Below are 18,805 nucleotides of genomic sequence, written 5' to 3' on the forward strand. Positions count from 1 at the left end.
AGACTTATCTGCTGGTCTTAGTGGTGATACAGAAAACCTCTTCTGCACGCTTACACTCCAATAACATCGATGATGCCATGTCTCTGTTCTCCAGCTCGGCGATGGGCACAAAGTTGCACTGCATGGTGGCAATACCCTGGCTGGCAATGCAGGGCACGCACGATGGAGCTATTAGCATGAAGCGTCATCTAGTCATGGTTCTTCAGCGTCATGTACTCCTTGTTGGCCAGCTTCAGCGTGGCCTTACTGATGTAGTTGAGACCCTGCCTTGCTCCACTAAAGGGAAAAATGTGTCCACATCCTTGTTGAAGGCTGTGATCCTGATCTCCCCACTCTCATCCACAATCTCAAAGGAGAAGAGCTTGCCCTCTCCACTAGAGTTACTCAAGGTGCGGATGCTGGACAGGTTAGTGATTCGGGCTCTGATCAGGGGTCGAGACTCACGATAGGAACCATTTTTACTGGAGAGCTTTGATAAATTCCTGATGCAATAAGATTTAGTGAGCAACACACACACGGCGTGCCAATAGGGCAGGCGAGGATAAGCTACGGGCGATGCCTAGTATATACTAACTCCCATACATGCAGAGAGAGGAGACTCCTCCTCTCCCTCCCTCTCCCTCTCTCCTCCCCTCCCCTCATATATGAGGGATCAGCATAACATCATGACATCGCAAAACTCCCGGAACCGCGGTAGTTATAACTAGTATGAGTCAAACGTTAGTATCTCAAAAACTATACATCACATCGCTTATATTTTGACATTCTGAGTGAGAGCAAAAGTAGCTCAAGAGTGTGATGTATATATGCATGTCGTGTTAAAGTTGTGTGAACTGTCACAGTTTTTAAAATGTAAACAACATAGCCGGGGCTACAGTGAGACAATCAAGGCTGGCTCAATAGGGTCCCATTGCCGTTTCCACCCATTGATGCCGTTTGTTTACCAAAATGCTCATCGGCTGATCCCTCGTATAAACTCACATTGCTTATGCACATTGCACACTTTTTGTCCACATAGCACACTTGTACTTTGTTATGATAGTAATAATATTATTATATGATATGATATATGATATGATATGATATGATATGATATATGATATGATATGATATGATATGATATGATATATGATATGATATGATATGATATATGATATGATATGATATGATATGATATGATATGATATATGATATGATATGATATATGATATGATATGATATGATATGATATGATATGATATATGATATGATATGATATGATATATGATATGATATGATATGATATATGATATGATATGATATGATATGATATGATATGATATGATATATGATATGATATGATATGATATGATATATGATATGATATGATATGATATGATATGATATGATATATGATATGATATGATATGATATATGATATGATATGATATGATATGATATATGATATGATATGATATGATATGATATATGATATGATATGATGTGATATGATATATGATATGATATGATATGATATGATATATGATATGATATGATATGATATGATGTGATATGATATGATATGATATGATATATGATATGATATGATATATGATATGATATGATATGATATGATATATGATATGATATGATATATGATATGATATGATATGATATGATATATGATATGATATGATATGATATATGATATGATATGATATGATATGATATATGATATGATATGATATGATATGATATATGATATGATATGATATGATATATGATATGATATGATATATGATATGATATGATATGATATATGATATGATATGATATGATATGATGTGATATGATATGATATGATATGATATATGATATGATATGATATGATATATGATATGATATGATATGATATGATATATGATATGATATGATATGATATATGATATGATATGATATGATATGATATGATATATGATATGATATGATATGATATATGATATGATATGATATGATATGATATGATATATGATATGATATATGATATGATATGATATGATATGATATGATATATGATATGATATGATATGATATATGATATGATATGATATGATATGATATGATATGATATGATATATGATATGATATGATATATGATATGATATGATATGATATATGATATATGATATGATATGATATGATATGATGTGATATGATATGATATGATATGATATATGATATGATATGATATGATATATGATATGATATGATATGATATATGATATGATATGATATGATATATGATATGATATGATATGATATGATATATGATATGATATGATATGATATATGATATGATATGATATGATATATGATATGATATGATATGATATGATATGATATATGATATGATATATGATATGATATGATATGATATGATATGATATATGATATGATATGATATGATATGATATGATATATGATATGATATGATATATGATATGATATATGATATGATATGATATGATATGATATGATATGATATGATATATGATATGATATGATATGATATATGATATGATATGATATGATATGATATGATATGATATATGATATGATATGATATGATATGATATATGATATGATATGATATGATATGATATGATATGATATGATATATGATATGATATGATATGATATGATATATGATATGATATGATATGATATGATATGATATGATATATGATATGATATGATATGATATGATATGATGTGATATGATATGATATGATCCAAGTGGACAGTTACTAGTAGTTGTGTAAAATATGTAGGCCTATATGTAGGCCTATATTGTTTTTTAAGTATGTAGGCTACTGTATTATAGTAGCCTATGTATTAGCCTTGTACCAAGACGCTGATTACATTACACTGCATTACATTGCATCAGCGTCTTGGATACTAGTCCCCTTTTCCGGTCGCCGGTTGGTTTGCCGGTTGGTTTTCCCTGATTTACGTGTCCATAAACATTCAAATCCAACATGTAATGTACTCACCCTCAAAGCCACAGATGTTAGGAAGCTCTACGGAAGCGTCGCCGGGTCTTTGTATATTCCTTATTGTTCAATAAACGTGCATTTTATCCCAGATGTCCGACTTTTTCTCCTCACTTCTTGCAATACACCTCCCAACCGCTATAGCGGCGCTGTGGCGCTGTGGCGCAGTAGAAAGCCGGTGCACTCATTCATTGCGGGACGAAGAAGTGAGGAGATTGGTGTCATTGGTGTTACCATAGCTAGATAGCTTACCCGCGCTGCCGGCCAATGGAGAGCGACGTCGTCGCATGGCGGCCATCTTGCTACAGGGAGCTACTAGGAGTTATGAGCATCTGTTGTTGGGTTAGTATGGCAACATCATATGATCATAACTCCTAGGGAAATGGATGAAACGGCATGAAACTTTGTGCCTGAATCCCTCTCATGGCATAGATGCTTCGGTTTAATTTTGGTGTAATTTGGAGCCCATCAAAAAAATAGTGTTTTTAGTGTTTTTTTTTTTTTTTTTGTCTATCTCGGGAACGGAATATGCTTGTAATAAACCAAACCGTTTGTAAATCCGTCAAGATTTCAGCGAGTTATGAGTATTTTTGTCTGTGCAGGTCACCAGCTACCATAGAACGTACCAGAAAGGCACTGTAGCAAGATGGCGGCCGTTCAACGACGCTGCTGACTCCGCCTTAAGCCATCTAGCCTTTATATATATCTATGGGTGTTACTGCTGCAGTAACACCAAGATAAAGTATTCTGTCTGTCTGTCCGTCCGTCCGTCTGTCCGTCCGTCCGTCCGTCCGTCCGTCCTATCGAGGTCAATTAGCGCTTTTATTTTGAAGGCAAACCAGACTTGCTCCCGGTCTCTGTGTAACTCTGGCTAGCTTCACACAGCTTCATCAAGCGAGGCTACCTGCCTGGCCTGCCATGCACGCAACGGTTTACCGACAAAGCGCACTGCGGCTTCTTCCCTGCAATTTCCCGAGGGACTTGGCTGGGTTTGCATTTTGTGTCAGTGCTGAGGTAGGATATCATCTGGGAACAGTATGTGTTGTTGTTTGTTACATGTCAGGTCTGCTATGTGTGTATGTGGTTTGGTGGATAATATTGTTGGCAGCTAACCCGATGGGTTCTCTAACGTTATTGTATGAAGCTAGACAACAAGACGTCAAACTCCATCGAAAAAGCTGACAATTTAATATTGATTATCTTATCGTCCAAGGTGCCTACCTAATAGAGCATGACTTAACACGTAACATAGCTATTATAACGATTCTTGCTTCAATTCGGCATACACCCAAAACATCAATAAGCGCTTTAAAAATAGAATTTAATGTAGAGGCAATATTAGAATGGGAGATTATTGCATAGAGTTTTGGCGTCACAGTCTGTCTCTCCCTGTACAGCAAAACGGTACAACTGAGTTTAGGTGACACTCACACGATCGAGCGGCTTTGCTTTCATCACTGAACTGCTGCTGACATTATTCCGAATATTCCCATAGAGGACATTATTATATACCACTTCATAGGCCTAATTTCACAATGAAAAATCAACTAGGCATAGCCATTATCCCTGTGATATTCCTATAATAAACAACAATAATGAATGGTATTTGTTTTGTAATAACCTGTAATTTAAAGGGTCACCTATACTTTTATTTATTTATTTAAATAGGCTAACTATAACACTTAAAATGTTAATGCTATATTAATTTGATTTGATTTGGGACAATGCAAAATTAATGAACACAATAACCATGGAACAGATAAAAACATCTGGAACATAATAAAAGTGTAAAAATTGCCGGATTTAGCACAAGGCTAGTTTCCATCCGTTGTCCCCGAAACATAAAACACAAAAACATAAAAACAGAATATATAAAACAACAAAACATAGGCATCAAAGTGCTTTACACCCGTAAAACAAGTATACATGTGCAAAACAGCAAAACACAAGCAGCAGTAATACACTTAAAAAACACAACAGTATACATTAAAAAGAAGAAAATAAAAAAATAAAAAAGTAAAAATCAGTTCAGAAATTGACCTTTTTACCTGTGGCCACAAGACTGGTGGCTTTTCAGCCATTCCTTCAGTGAACCCTTAAAAATGGCAAGTGAGGGACTTTCCCTTATGGGGACTGGCAGACTGTTCCACGTTTGGCTGCCTTTAACTGAGAGGACGTTCTGACCAAACGTGGTCAGTCTGCGCTGGACCTTGCAGTCGCCTCTAGTTTCAGACCTGGTGCCAAGTCCACTAGTTCTGTTTCTGTGAATTAATTCATTTATGGGCGGGGGAGCTAATCCATGAAGGCATTTGTAGAAAAAACATGCACTCTTTAAGACCTTGATATTCTCAAAGGTCAAAAAGCGGTGTTGTTCCAGAATGTTACAGTGGTGGTATGACAATGGTTTTCTAGCAAATACCTTGATGGCTCTATGGTAAAGTTGTTCAATGGGTTGTATGACAGTGGCACCTGCGAACGACCAGTTTGTGAAACAGTATTCAATGTGGGAGAATATCATGCAGTGAAGAAACGATTTTGCGGCATCAGTGGTTAGGAAAGGTCGAATTTGTCTAAAATTAACTAGATTGAAATTAATTGTTCGTTTAACTTTTTTGATGTGTTTCGTGAAGGATAGGTTCGAGTCCAAGATGACCCCGAGGTACTTGAACTGGGAGACTAGTTCCAGTTCCTCCCCCCCCAGAAACACATTGGACCGGGTGATGCCAACTGGTCGTTTGCTGAACATCATACATACCGTTTTTTGTGTGTTTAGCAGCAGGCACGTATCTTGCAACCACTGTTGGACCTTGCTTAGCACATTTGTAAGGTTACAAGAGATCTGATCAGTTTTTTTACTGTGTACAAAAATGACCGCGTCGTCAGCATACATCTGTACATTGAGATCAGGGCATATGTCCGGCAGGTTATTGATGTACAGGGAGAACAGTAGTGGTCCAAGGATCGATCCTTGCGGCACACCGACTGGATTGTCAAGATAGGGGGATCTGACACCGTCAACCATGACACACTGTTTTCTGTTTGTTAGGTAGGACCTGAACCATTGTATAGTGTCTGCCGAGAAATTGAAGTGGGACAGCTTAGCCAGGAGTACTTGATGGTTGACGGTGTCAAATGCCTTCCTCCAGGAACACAGCACCTACGTATGGATTTTTGTCAAGCATGTACTTAACCTTTTCTATGAAAACACAGTTTGCTGACTCAGTGGAGTGATTAGCACGGAAACCAAATTGTAATGGGTGGAGTGGGGTGTGACCTTTGTCCAGGTGTGTGATCATGAGTTTCGACACCCACTTTTCAACAACCTTCGATAAGGTGGGTAAAATGCTGATTGGCCTGTAGTTGGCCACCGCTACCTTACTACCAGATTTAAAAATTGGCGTCACAATCGCCACCTTCCAGGATGCTGGCACCTCTTTTGACCTGATGGATTGGTTCACTAATATGGTGATGGGTTTTACTAAAGCGTCAGAGTGTGTTTTCATAAAGTCAGTGTCAAGGCCATGAGTGTCCTTGGCCTTGGAACGTTTCAGCGCCACAAGGATTCTTCTTACCTCAGCCTCTGTTATTTCCTCCAGCTCAAAGAGGGGCCCGTCAACCACCGTTGGGCTGGATGGAGCACCAGAGGGGGCGAAGAGTTTGGTTATTTCAAATACACTATTTAAAAAATAATCATTAAACGTACAGGCCAGTACAGAGGGGTCATTAATCAGAACATCGTTGACTTTTAGTTCTAGGGTGTTGTTTGCCTGTTTGTTCTGTTTACCTAGTAGTTTATTCAGGATGTCCCATACTTTTTTACCGTTTCCTTTTGCACCTTTGATTACACTGATAAAAAAGTTGGTTTTGGCCTTTCTGAGGGTCCGAGTCACCTTATTATGGGCATGGGTGAATTTCTGCCTATCTGTCGGCAGCCCAGATTTCAGGCTTTGTTTGAGGAGAGAGTCCCTAGACCGCAGAAGCGAGATGCAGCTATGGTTCAACCAGGGAAGGTGTTGCTTTTTACTGGCCTTTTGGCGCCCCCTCCTGGAGAATGAAGAAATTGTTTCGTTAATTTTATCTGTGAACAGACCACAGTTCGACTCCAAATTGTCAGACAAAAGCGTCTCATCCCAGTTGATGTTTTTAATAGCATCCCCAAAACATTGTTGCATGTTTTTTGGGATGAAATTAAAAGAAGAGCAGTTTTTATTGGGTGCATTTACGAGCCGTTTTTTGTTTAGTTTCCTAGCGAAAAAAATGAAATTGTGGTCAGAAAGACCGGTCAGCAAATTGTAGGTTTTAGCGATTCTATCAGCTTTGTTTGTGAAAAGTAGGTCTATCCTGGTTTGGGAGGTATTAGTTACTCTGGTCGGTTGTTCAATTAATTGTGTTAAATTATGGGCATCCATGGTTTGTTTAAGGTTTTTTCTACATTGTTTGTCATCCCAATTTACGTTAAAATCTCCTAAAAAAATTGTCTCTTTGTTAGGATCACAGGATCTCAACAGGAGCTTTAACTGGTCATAGAAATCCACTTTAGCGGCTGGCTGTCTATAGAGGCAAATCAGGGAGAAGGACATTTCATTTGATAGGGTGATGTCTACACCAACACAATCAAAATTTACATCTGTTGACCAAATAATCTCTTTGCAGGCGAGGGTGCTCTTAATGTAGAGTAATACATCCCCACCTTTACCCTTAATCCTGTCCTTCCTGAAAACATTGTATCCTGGCATAGATACAAGGGCTTCTGGAGAGGACTGTTTCAGCCAAGATTCTGATATACCTAGACAATCAATATTGGACTCATACAGGAGATGCTCTAATTGTTCACGTTTGTTACCAAGACTGCAAATGTTTATGTGTCCACACAAAAGTCCCTTTGGCTTGCACCGTGGATCCCAGACAATTTTAGCTTGGTTAAGAGTACGAAACAGTTTTCGTGTTATGTGTATATGTGTATAGTTATGTGTTATGTGTATAGTTATGTGTATAACTGTAGCAGGTGGTACCTGCGGCTTGCCGTACATACCGAGTGCAGATAGGGAGCGGTATATAGCAGGGTAGGTGTGTCCTGCATTAGACTCTCTTCCGGGTAGGACAGTCAAAAAGTTTGGCGTGTCCGTGTCAGGTTCGGGTGTTTGTTCATTCGACACTCTTCCGCATAGGACAGGCAAAAAGTTTGGCGTGTCAGGTTCGGGTGTTTGTTCATTCGACTGTCTTCCGAGTGGGAGGACAGAGGAATCGTTCGTTAGGTTTGAGTTGGCTCATTCGTGATACTGCAGCGTTAGCGGCTCGCTTTCAGCTCACTTCAACAGTGTTAGGCCTGGTGTGGGAAAGCATTGCCGACACGTCAGTGATTGCAGGAGTGGCATCACTGCTCTTGCTGACCTATTTTCTTTATTTGTTTATTTGTTTATTTGATTCAGTTAGTCCGCCCCGGGGGGCTGTCTGACCCATAAAGGACGAAAAGAGTGATAGTTCGTCTTGTAAGGCCGGGCTAAGCAGTTTTCTATATTTTGTTTGTTTAAATGTTTATTTTTGGTGTGCATTCTCCCGGCCCTCTGATCGCTACCGTAGTTTTAGATCCTCTTAGTGAACCGAGAACCTATAGGAGTGTCTCACTTGTTTGCTTTCTACTTCCACGTGTGATTTGGAGTGTCCCCAACACTAGTGTGAAACGTTGTAGTGCTGTGTACCACTGTGTGGATCTTATCACCGTGTGAAATTTTGTAGTGTTGTGTATTCCCGTGTGGATACCACTAGTGTAAACTTCTTGGTTCTAATAGACTAATAGACTGGATAATTGTATTGTCAAATCCCTTATTGTTGCATTGTGTTTTTTTTATCTTGTTGTGAATAAACCTGTGAAAAGCCTGTGGAAATGTGGAGCTCCAACCCCCCCCCCCCCGTTCACCCTCGCCCTAGACACCTGTGGATAAGACTCTCTGGTCGAGGCCGTCACCATAGCGACCCGCTGTGTTTTCGCTCACCATCCGGGAAGAGACGGCTCCCACTATCAGACTATCAGGCTTACAGCACACACAAGGACAATTTCTGGACACTCCTGACCACACATTTTACACACTCTCAAACATACACGCACACATGCACACCCCCCACCCCATCCTCCCCGTCCAATACCGCCGCCTTGTTCCTGCCTACAGCTCTTGCATCCCTTCCCACCACGCCCACCCCCCCCCTCCTTTCCTCGGAAACATCCTATTGGAGCTGCTATTAGCCTGCATAGCCTCTAGTGGCCTGTGGACGAGCTACTCCCTCCACTACCCGCTGCAACCCCCGTCCCCCGCAAACCCACTCCCTCCCCCCCCTCGTATTTCTTGTTCTTTGTGTCTGTTAACTCCTTACATTTAACAACAAATGTTTATGTATTGTATACTATTCAAGTGTGCCTTTATTCCTATTCAATCTAGTAATAATGTTAAAAATCTTAATTTGAGTATAGAAGGTGATACCCATTCGTGTGTTGTGTTTTGTCCCTTTTATGTTGTTTGTTTAGAGGACCGCAATGGAAACAAGCTATGCTTTATGCTACGGCTTTATTGTGTTTTTATCCTCGGTGATTGTCTGTATTCCCTGTCTCTGTGTTGACATTCACCAAATAAAGTCAATCAATCAATCAATCAAACCCTGGCATTTGCATTTGTATACCGACTGGTTTAGTACATTATTTTGGATTGGGCCCCACCACACCTTGCCTTCAGAAAGTAGCCAGTACAGAGCGGGTGTAACATTTTGGCGTTGTCGACAGGTTTGCCTTCCAATTTTGTTTTCTCAGTTTCTTTGCATGCCAGGGTATATTGCATAAGGGATTTGTAAAAAAAAATTCTTCCATTTTTTTCTCTTTCATTTATTTTTGTTTGTGTCAGCAAGAGCAGTGGTGGACCACTACACCAGCGTAATCTCCTCTCTAGACCGAGCCAGTGTGGGTCGGGGTGATGGCGGAACAGGAAGCAATGGCACAGTGGATAAAGGAGCTGGAGAACGAAGTACGCAGTCTGAAAGCCGGAGCTGCACCAGCAGAGAATAATGGGACTTTGGCGGGAGCTGCTGCGGTTGGACCAGACATGACTGGCAGAGACAACCCAGTGGTTTATGTCCAGGAGGACCGTAAGGTACCCAAATTATCTGGGAAGCTGGACAGAACAGATGCACTGACTGTGGATGAGTGGATCGAGGAGATGAGAGACTTTGTACAGACTAGAGCCAAAACTGACAGAGAAGGAGCCCAGATTGTCTTTAACCATCTGGAGGGTGCTGCACGCACTGAGATAAAGTTCCTGCCTATTGAACAGAGAGTGTGTGTTGATGGTCTGAAGGAGGTTTATGCCTGTTCACATTCCCATATTTCAGTACAACGTCGATTTTTCAACCGTAAACAACAAGAGGGAGAATCAGTGCTTGATTATTCCCATGCATTGATGGCACTTATGGACCAAATCGTAAAAACTGATGGGCAAGCTAATACAAAAGCACAAATAGATTTGCGTGATCAATTTTGTGATGGTATTAGAGACCAAGCTCTGGGAGTTAGGCTAAGGGACATGGTACGTAATAAGCCACGATGGAGCATCCGTGAGGTGAGGAGTGAAGCTACAAGGTGGATAGCACAATGTGAAGCCCAACCCTTTATGCAGAGATACAGCCAGCCGCCTCCAGTGTCTAATGAAGCCCAAGTGTCCTGTGAAAGTGTCAACACAAGTTCATCTGATTTTGCAGAATTAACAGCTTTGCTAAAGGCTTAGCAGAGTCAATTAGAATTGGTTATTAAGGCACTAGCCCCTACCAAGTTGGCTGGTCCTGGTAACCGGAGCATGCAGCCCAGAAGAACTGCAGATGGGAAACCAATTTGTTTTAGGTGTAACCAAGCAGGCCACATTGCCCGATTTTGTTCTGTTTCAGCCCGGAGTGAAGGAGCCCCAGATAGAGAAGTGGAGAACAGTGCCAACCCTCAGGTGCCCAGGCCGTCGGAAAACTAGGGCCCACCAGCGTGCAGAGCCACACACTGGAAGGGGGCTTACTAGGCTCTAACTGTAATGGCCACTCAGACATCAGTCATCTAGTGGGTGAGTGCCCTGAGGGAGAGGTTAACATGGGTGGGGTTACTGTCCCATGTTTGTTAGATACAGGCTCTATGGTTACCACTGTTACTGAGAGTTTCTTTAAGGCAAATTCTTCTCATCTTACAGACAACGACCTCAAAGACTGTGGGTGGTTGGGACTGAAGGCGGCCAATGGGTTGAGAATCCCCTATGAAGGTTATATTGAGTTGGAGGTTACATTACTAGGGGTGTGCATACCGCATAGAGGTAGCTTGGCTGCAGCGTGGGATGTAGGGTGTGCAGAGCAATTTCCTCAGCTTAGAGACGCCCTCATTTCTGCCCCTGTGCTTGCTGCTTACGCAGACTTTCAGAAAGTGTTTGTGTTGGAGGTGGACGCAAGTCACGGAGGATTGGGAGCAGTGCTTTCACAAGAGCACAGGGGTAAGTTACGGCCCATTGCCTTTGCTAGTCGAGCAGGAGAAGGACCCTATTATTGGAGCTTTTCTTAAGTTTTGGAAGGAAGCCAGGATGCCAGGGCAGCAAGAGAGGCAGGGTCTCATTAAATACACAATCCCTGGATGTTTCATTTCGGGTAAAGGGGTTTCCATTAGTTTCTATAAGTTTACGCCAGCTCTGTGAGTATAAAGTGCTTTTGCGGGGCTGTTTGATCACAAGCCACAGACTGTAAATGGCACAAGCAGTTTGTCTGCCAAGCGGACGAGCTTGACGTGTAGGCTGCGCTACGAGCTAATTCTAACGGTAACACTCGCTAACAAAAACAAGAAACATATCCGCTGCATCATCGCCAGCTTTGGTTTAACGTAATGCCAGCTTAGAGGTTTCCCCTCCTCTCGGAACCTGTGTGGGACATGGATTCCAAATTACAATAGTGTTGTGATCTGAAACTGTGAAAAACAGCAACATACTGCCAGCAGCCATGTTTGGCAAGGCAGAGCTGCCGTCGCAGCTGTGAACAATAGGTCCACTTCCAAGGCAAAAATAAAGCATGATTATCGGCTGATCATTTATCGGAAAAATGCCATTATCGGAATAATAAATAATAACGCAAAATGGCCATATCGGCCGATAATTTATCGTTCCGATAATTATCGTGCATCCCCTCTCGAATCCAAGTGGATGTTTGAGGCAAATTTGATTAACTCATTGAGTGCCAGCCACTTTTGGAGAACGGACGCTCCCAGTGCCAGAGTTTCAGAGCGTTTTCAGTGATATCTCGAGGCCCACAGAATATTGTGTGATATTACTATGTAAACACCGAACACGCACAAAGAACGAGGAGACGCTATTGTATCGTCAGCAAAAAAAAGTTTATTGATACCATTTTCCGTTCTTTAGTTATGAGCCGGAGAAGATAGGTTGTTTTGAGCAAAAACATGCGTTTCAAATTACAAGCTGAGTTATTCCGCCTTTTGTGAAATGAAGCATTTCAAGCACATTCACTGAGTCTGAAGCTAATATTTTCTGATGTAGTGACATGGTGTAGTTGTGTGGTGCCCTGCGTGCCCCACCCCCCTCCTCCCCCTCAGCTGCAAACTCCTCCCCACACTAACACACAGCCTCACGCACCCAGCGTCTATTTTTGGAGTGCTCCGTTTTTGTGCGCCGGCTCCCAGCGTGACACGGAAAAGCCAAACCGGACTGCTGAGAATGGTTTGGCCCTTCGGCGTCGGGTGCTGCTTTTCTGGCGGCTAATCGTGTGCAGAAACTATACAGCAGAGACAGAGAGGCTCAGTTGTGGGCGCGGATTGACTGCTGTTCGCAGCCAACGTTAACTCCAGCCAGAGCAATCTATATGGCTCTGGCTGCAGCATGAGCGGTTTCTCTTTCATCACAGGGCTTTTTCCTGCTGTTTTCCGGACCTTTCTCTAATCTGGAGAGCACTGTCGCCACCTAATGAGTCCGTAAAATAGGTTATACACCTTCAATAGCTACAATATTTGTACAGGAGATGCAGGATGTCAGGTTAGATGCTTGTAACAGATGTCAGCAATCTCCAGCAGATCACATGCATATGTTTTGGGCATGCCCCTGCTTGACAAACTACTGGTCCAACATACAGTATTATGACACACTTAACCAGGTCCATACAGTATATGACACACTTAGCCAGGCCCTTTTTTTTTTTTACTTTATTGTCATTTAGCAGACGATTTTATCCAAAGCGACGTACAACAGATAAAATACATCACACAATAAAACATAGCAGAACAATGAAAATAGATTAAAACAGACAATATGTGATCATGATAAAAATATACATAGATAAAAGATGATCAAGAGTGCAGATTATTACAGTGTATAAAACAATTCAGGAGTCAAAGAGGTGCAGTAGAGGGAGAGGTAGGAAAGTGGATAGTAAACAGATGTGTTTTTAGTTTTCTTTTGAATATGGGCAAAGATGTGGGCTCATTCCACCATGTCGACCTGTAGGCCCGCGCAGGGGGGGAGGGGCGAGACGTCCTGCACTAGTGGAGGGAGCGGTGAGAAGTTTGGAAACTGACCATTGGCTGTAGATATGGAGGGGCTGTTTGATGGACTGCTCTGTAGGTCAAAACCAGGGTCTTGAATTTAATGCGAGCCAGGATGGGAAGCCAATGTAGATCGCGTAGGAGGGGGGTGACATGAGAACATTTATTTTGATTGAAAACCAGACGGGCTGCAGCATTTTGAATGAGTTGAAATGGTTGGGTAGCAGAGGCAGGGAGACCGGCAAGCAGAACATTACAGTAGTCAAGGCGGGAAATGACAAGAGATTGAACCAGGAGTTGTGATGCTTCTATGGTGAGAAATGGGCGGATTTTTCGGATATTGTCGAGAGCAAACCGGCAGGAACGTGCGGTGGCAGCAATGAAAGGGGAGAAGGAGAGTTGATTATCGAGTATCACTCCGAGGTTCTTGGCTGTTAGGGAGGGTGATACGGTGGAGTTGTTGATGGTGATGGAGAGGTCGGTCAGAGTCTTTAGCAGGGAGAAAGAGGAGTTCTGCTTCATATAAATTAAGTTTGAGGTGGTGAGCAGCCATCCAGGCTCCAATGTCTTTCAGACAGGCAGAGATGCGTGATTCAATTAGAGTGTCAGAGGGGGGGAAGGAAAGGTAAAGTTGGGTGTCGTCAGCATAGGAGTGATAGGAGAAACCGTGGGATGAGATTACGTGACCAAGTGATTTCATGTAGAGAAGGAAAAGGAAAGGACCTAGAACAGAGCCCTGGGGGACACCAGTGGAAAGAGTGCAGGGGTTAGAAAGGGACCCTCTCCAGGACACCTGGAAAGTGCGCTCAGAAAGATAGGAAGAGAACCAGGAAAGTGCAGTGCCGGTAATACCCAAGTCGGAGAGAGTGGAAAGGAGAATATGATGGTTGATGGTGTCGAAAGCAGCGGATAGGTCAAGGAGTATAAGAACAGAGGAGAGGGATGAAGCTTTGGCAGAATGGAGGGCGTCGGTGACCAGGAGGAGAGCAGTTTCGGTGGAGTGAGCAGGATTGAAGCCGGATTGTAGGGGATCGGAAAGGTTGTTATGGGAGAGATGGATAGAAAGTTGATCGGAGACTGCGCGTTCAAGTGTTTTGGAAATGAAGGAGAAGAGAGAGACGGGGCGGTAGTTATGGGATCAAGGGATGTTCTTTTGAGAAGGGGTCGGACCCTAGCAGTCTTCAGGGCTGACGGAAAAGTACCAGAGGACAGAGAGGAGTTGATGAGAGTGGTGAGGAAGGGCAATATATCGGGTGAGATAGACTGTAGAAGAGAGGAGGGGATGGGGTCCAGGGGGCAGGAGGTGGCACGGTTAGAATTGATCAGTTGTAGTACTTTTCCAGGGCTGAGGGGAGAGGAAGAAGGGAAACTGAGAGGAGAGGATGGAGTATTCAAAGCTGAGACAGGAGACGTGTTCTGAGGGACAGGAGGGGGGAAGGATGAGCTGATGTCTGCAATTTTCTTGGTGAAGAAGGTCAAAAAGTCATCTGCGGTGAGGGAAGAGGGGAAGTGGGGAGGGGAGGGGGGATTGAGGAGGGAGGAGAAAGTGGCGAAAAGTTTCCTGGGGTTGGAGGCAGAGGACTGAATTGTTGAAATGAAAAAGGAGGTTTTTGCTTTGGAGACTGCTGTATATATATATATATACTAGGCATCGATTCCTAGGCTCGCCCGCAGCGCAGGCTCATCCGCCCTGCAGCTGTGTGTGTGTGTGTGTGATAACTATAGATATATGTATATGGGATAATAAACTCACTATTGAAACACTCTCAGTCCTGGCCTGTAGGGAATCATATTAACAGTGATATTTCATTAGGGATCCTCCCTGTTTGCCATGCTGTGTTTCAGGTGTGTGAGGAGGGTGACAGGCCTATCAGAGTGTGTGTGAGCCATGCCCCCCCCCGCCTTGACCGCGGTGTCCCGGCTGCAGTTTGGCCGGCTGCGTGGCGTCCGCGATACACTGCTCCGGCGCTATGAACACCGGCCTCTGGTCTCCTGCCTGGCTGGGCTGTACAGCTGCCAGTGGAGACGCTACCACAGGAGCCGCACTCAGCCCAGAGACTGCTGCTGTAACAAGGTCACAACGCACACACACAGAGACATGCGCGCGCACGCATGCACACACACACACACACACACACACACACACACACACACCTCTGCTGCTGCAACAAAGTTGCACAATGCGCGCACACACACACACACACACACACACGTCTGTTGCTGAACAAAGTCACACACACACACACACACACACACACACACACACACACACACGTACATACACGCACAGACATGCACACAGACACAACTCTGGGTTTCAGCAGAAAGTTTTTAGTGTCCTATCAACTGATCAACAGCTGTTTCAGACTGTCAAGAGTACAAGTCTGAGAGAAACTAGGGGAAATAAAGATATTCAATATTGGTATAAAATATTTTCTATAGATTAAATCCAAAATGTAGCAGCCCAAATCTGTTGAATCGAAAACACTATTAATCAAACATTAACTTTCTACCCAATTCAGTTTAGTTTGCAGTTCAATTCCAAACATGCATGTGTTAGACAAGCAGGCTGCCAAAGCATAAATACAAGGAGGGAAAACACAAAAAGCCAAGCGGAAACATTCAAACAATGAATCCATGTAAGCAAATATAAATCATTAGGGCAGACTGGATGTAGAAAGAACAAATTCAATGTAACAAATACAATTTCTCCTTTATCCCAGTCTATTCAAGTCCAACATTATTACATGGGATTAGACTGTCAATTTATAATGCCTCCCAACTCTAAAAACAATGTTACAACGATGTTCAACAATTAAACACAACTCTTATCCTTCCACTTCATTACTGAAATGATTCTGTGAAGAGCAGAAAGCAAAGGGCAATGTTTGCCAATTTTAAAGCCTTGCGTCACACTCTTTACAATCTCTCTCCTTTAGGGGTCAGTGGTCATTCTTCCATCTCCACATAATTCCACAAAGCAAAAAACACATTTTATGTATTTCAGGAACCCCTCTCAGCAATGTATGTCCTCTCTTGTGGTGTGTCTACTTCTCCCGCAGTTGGAAGGAGCCAGTTTTGCTCTGCTCGTGGTGGCCTTCTGCATAACACTGCTATTTCTCTACTTTTGGGGCGAGGCACAGAACGACTACAATGATTTTGACTGGTGGGTTTGAGTAATACACACAGTATTAGCATGGTCATATCATACGTCAGCATACAGTACACAAATAAACCTATGCATGAGTCATTGCACACATACACACCCTGCAGCTTTCAAAGTCATATAGACCTATAGAGAGCCAAAGTGGAACGTCACTTCCTGCTTCAGCACTGTACCAGAGATTTTCATCCGCCATCTATTTTCCCATAGACATTTCGTAAAATGCTTGTAATAGTTTTAGTTGTTCAAACCAAACGGTACAGATATATTTAGAAACAGGAGAGATCGCATACTGTAACATTTCACTCGGACCAAAATGTAAAAAAAATGCGGGTTTACAGAAAATATGTTTTCAATGTTGTTGTTTTTAGGTTTTAGTCCAAGTGAAAGTGAATGTTCTATGGTCTCTCCTGATTCTAAATATAGCTGAACCGTTTGGTTTGACAAAGTGAAAAAAAAATTATAAGCATTTTACGAAATGTCTATGGGAAAATAAATGGCGGATAAAAATCTCTGGTACAGTGCTGAAGCAGGAAGTGACATTCACTTTGCCTCTCTATAGACCAATACACGAAGCCTTTGGCAGATTGTCCCGTTGGTCGACTTAACTGGACAGCAAAATCATCCACGTGTCTCCAGTAAAGCCTCAGCACCAGATAGTGCTCCATGCTAACACTTTAGCATACCCAGATCAGTGTAGGAAATTAAAAAAATATTTTGGGGGCAACTTTTGCCCCCACTGTCTAAGAACTGGGGGCATTTACACAATTTGGGGAGGGGGCACTTTAAAAAATAGTAATTTGTGCATAACGTTGCTAAAGCATAGTGTGAACAACAGTGCTGTTTGTGTGCTTCTGTGTGTTCTTTTTCGTCTTCGAAAATCACAACAATCTAATTTCTTTAGTTTTTCACACTTTTTCACATCAAAAGTTCATTTTTCAAGATTTCATTGATAACAGTAATGTACAGTTTGCTGACGTCACCTAGTACTATCAAATCTCTACCCCATTTCAACCAATCATATCACGACATGCAGCTGTCAATCAAATCTTCATTTCAGGATAATTTTCTCTTCCAAATGAAGTAGAAAATGGCGCCTAGTGCCTGTCATCTGGCAGAATTCCTATCCCATAAACTAACTACTAACTTGGCCAATTGTTAGAAACATGAACAAAAAACAAAAACTATAATCTCTAAGAATGCAAAGAAATGTAACTGGCTTGTTAAAACGCGCATTCCAGGGATATCGTATTTACAGCAGCGATAATGGCGCGCGCATCCGAGAGCTTGGTTGTCAGGGGTCGCACTTCGGAGATTCCAGGCCGACGTGCTGCACTCTCCGCTCGGCAACACGAAGGCAGCTGGCTGCCTGCGGCTCGCTGAGCTCCACTCAGCCACTAACCTCCTGTCAAAAGGCTCTTCCCGAGGGGAGCGCCACAACACACTGAATCCCACTCGATTTGGAGGCGGAACACGCCAGGATTGGCCAAAGCCCAATCCAGTCCCCAGAATTGTCAAATAAAATCATCGACATGATACTATGACCCGCCTCTCAACCTGTCATCTTAGACAAACTATGTTTTCAGTCTGAAACGGACTCATATGCACGTGACGAACGGGTTCAGTTCGACTTTAACATGCTTACTAAGCATGGAACTAGTTGTATGCTTGACCCTGGAAACACATCTGGATCTGGACGGTTCTTGACATTTTGGTCTTGGCATGTTGCTTCTGCCTTACCTCTTATAACTCAAATGCTTTTCTTTTTCCAACTCAACCTTGCATTGCTAAATGCCTTGCAATCATCTTTCATTGTGTACACTTATGCATACCACGTCCATGTGCTACATTCCTCTATAAGGCAGCAAGTCTAAATACAGAGTGACAGCAGGGGGTAGGGGAAGTTCGCTGTTGGGAGGGAATGGCGTTTTTTTTTCTTTTGTAATTTATGTGAATGTGAGAAATCCAATAAAAAGAACTGTGAAAGGAGCTAGTTCTATGCATAAGCATGAGCATGGAGACTGTTAGAGAATGAAATTCCACAGCCAAAAGGTAAAC

The 18,805-nt window shown here is 42.3% G+C and overlaps 1 protein-coding gene across 1 annotated transcript in view; it reads left to right on the forward strand.

Annotated features, from left to right (window-relative positions):
• Positions 1 to 15,472: 15,472 nt before the first annotated feature.
• The window catches only part of gdpd4b (glycerophosphodiester phosphodiesterase domain containing 4b), a gene marked incomplete at both ends in the record, with an annotated part of 37,022 nt that continues 33,689 nt past the window's right edge, over positions 15,473 to 18,805 (forward strand). Inside the window, 2 exons of the mRNA XM_083646252.1 lie at positions 15,473 to 15,658; positions 16,647 to 16,750. Of these exons, the coding sequence (XP_083502378.1) occupies positions 15,473 to 15,658; positions 16,647 to 16,750 (290 nt within the window). The remainder of the gene's footprint in view (positions 15,659 to 16,646; positions 16,751 to 18,805) is intronic.

This window comes from Poromitra crassiceps (assembly GCF_964638095.1).
Source record: "Poromitra crassiceps genome assembly, chromosome: 1".
Taxonomy (NCBI): Eukaryota; Metazoa; Chordata; class Actinopteri; order Beryciformes; family Melamphaidae; genus Poromitra; species Poromitra crassiceps.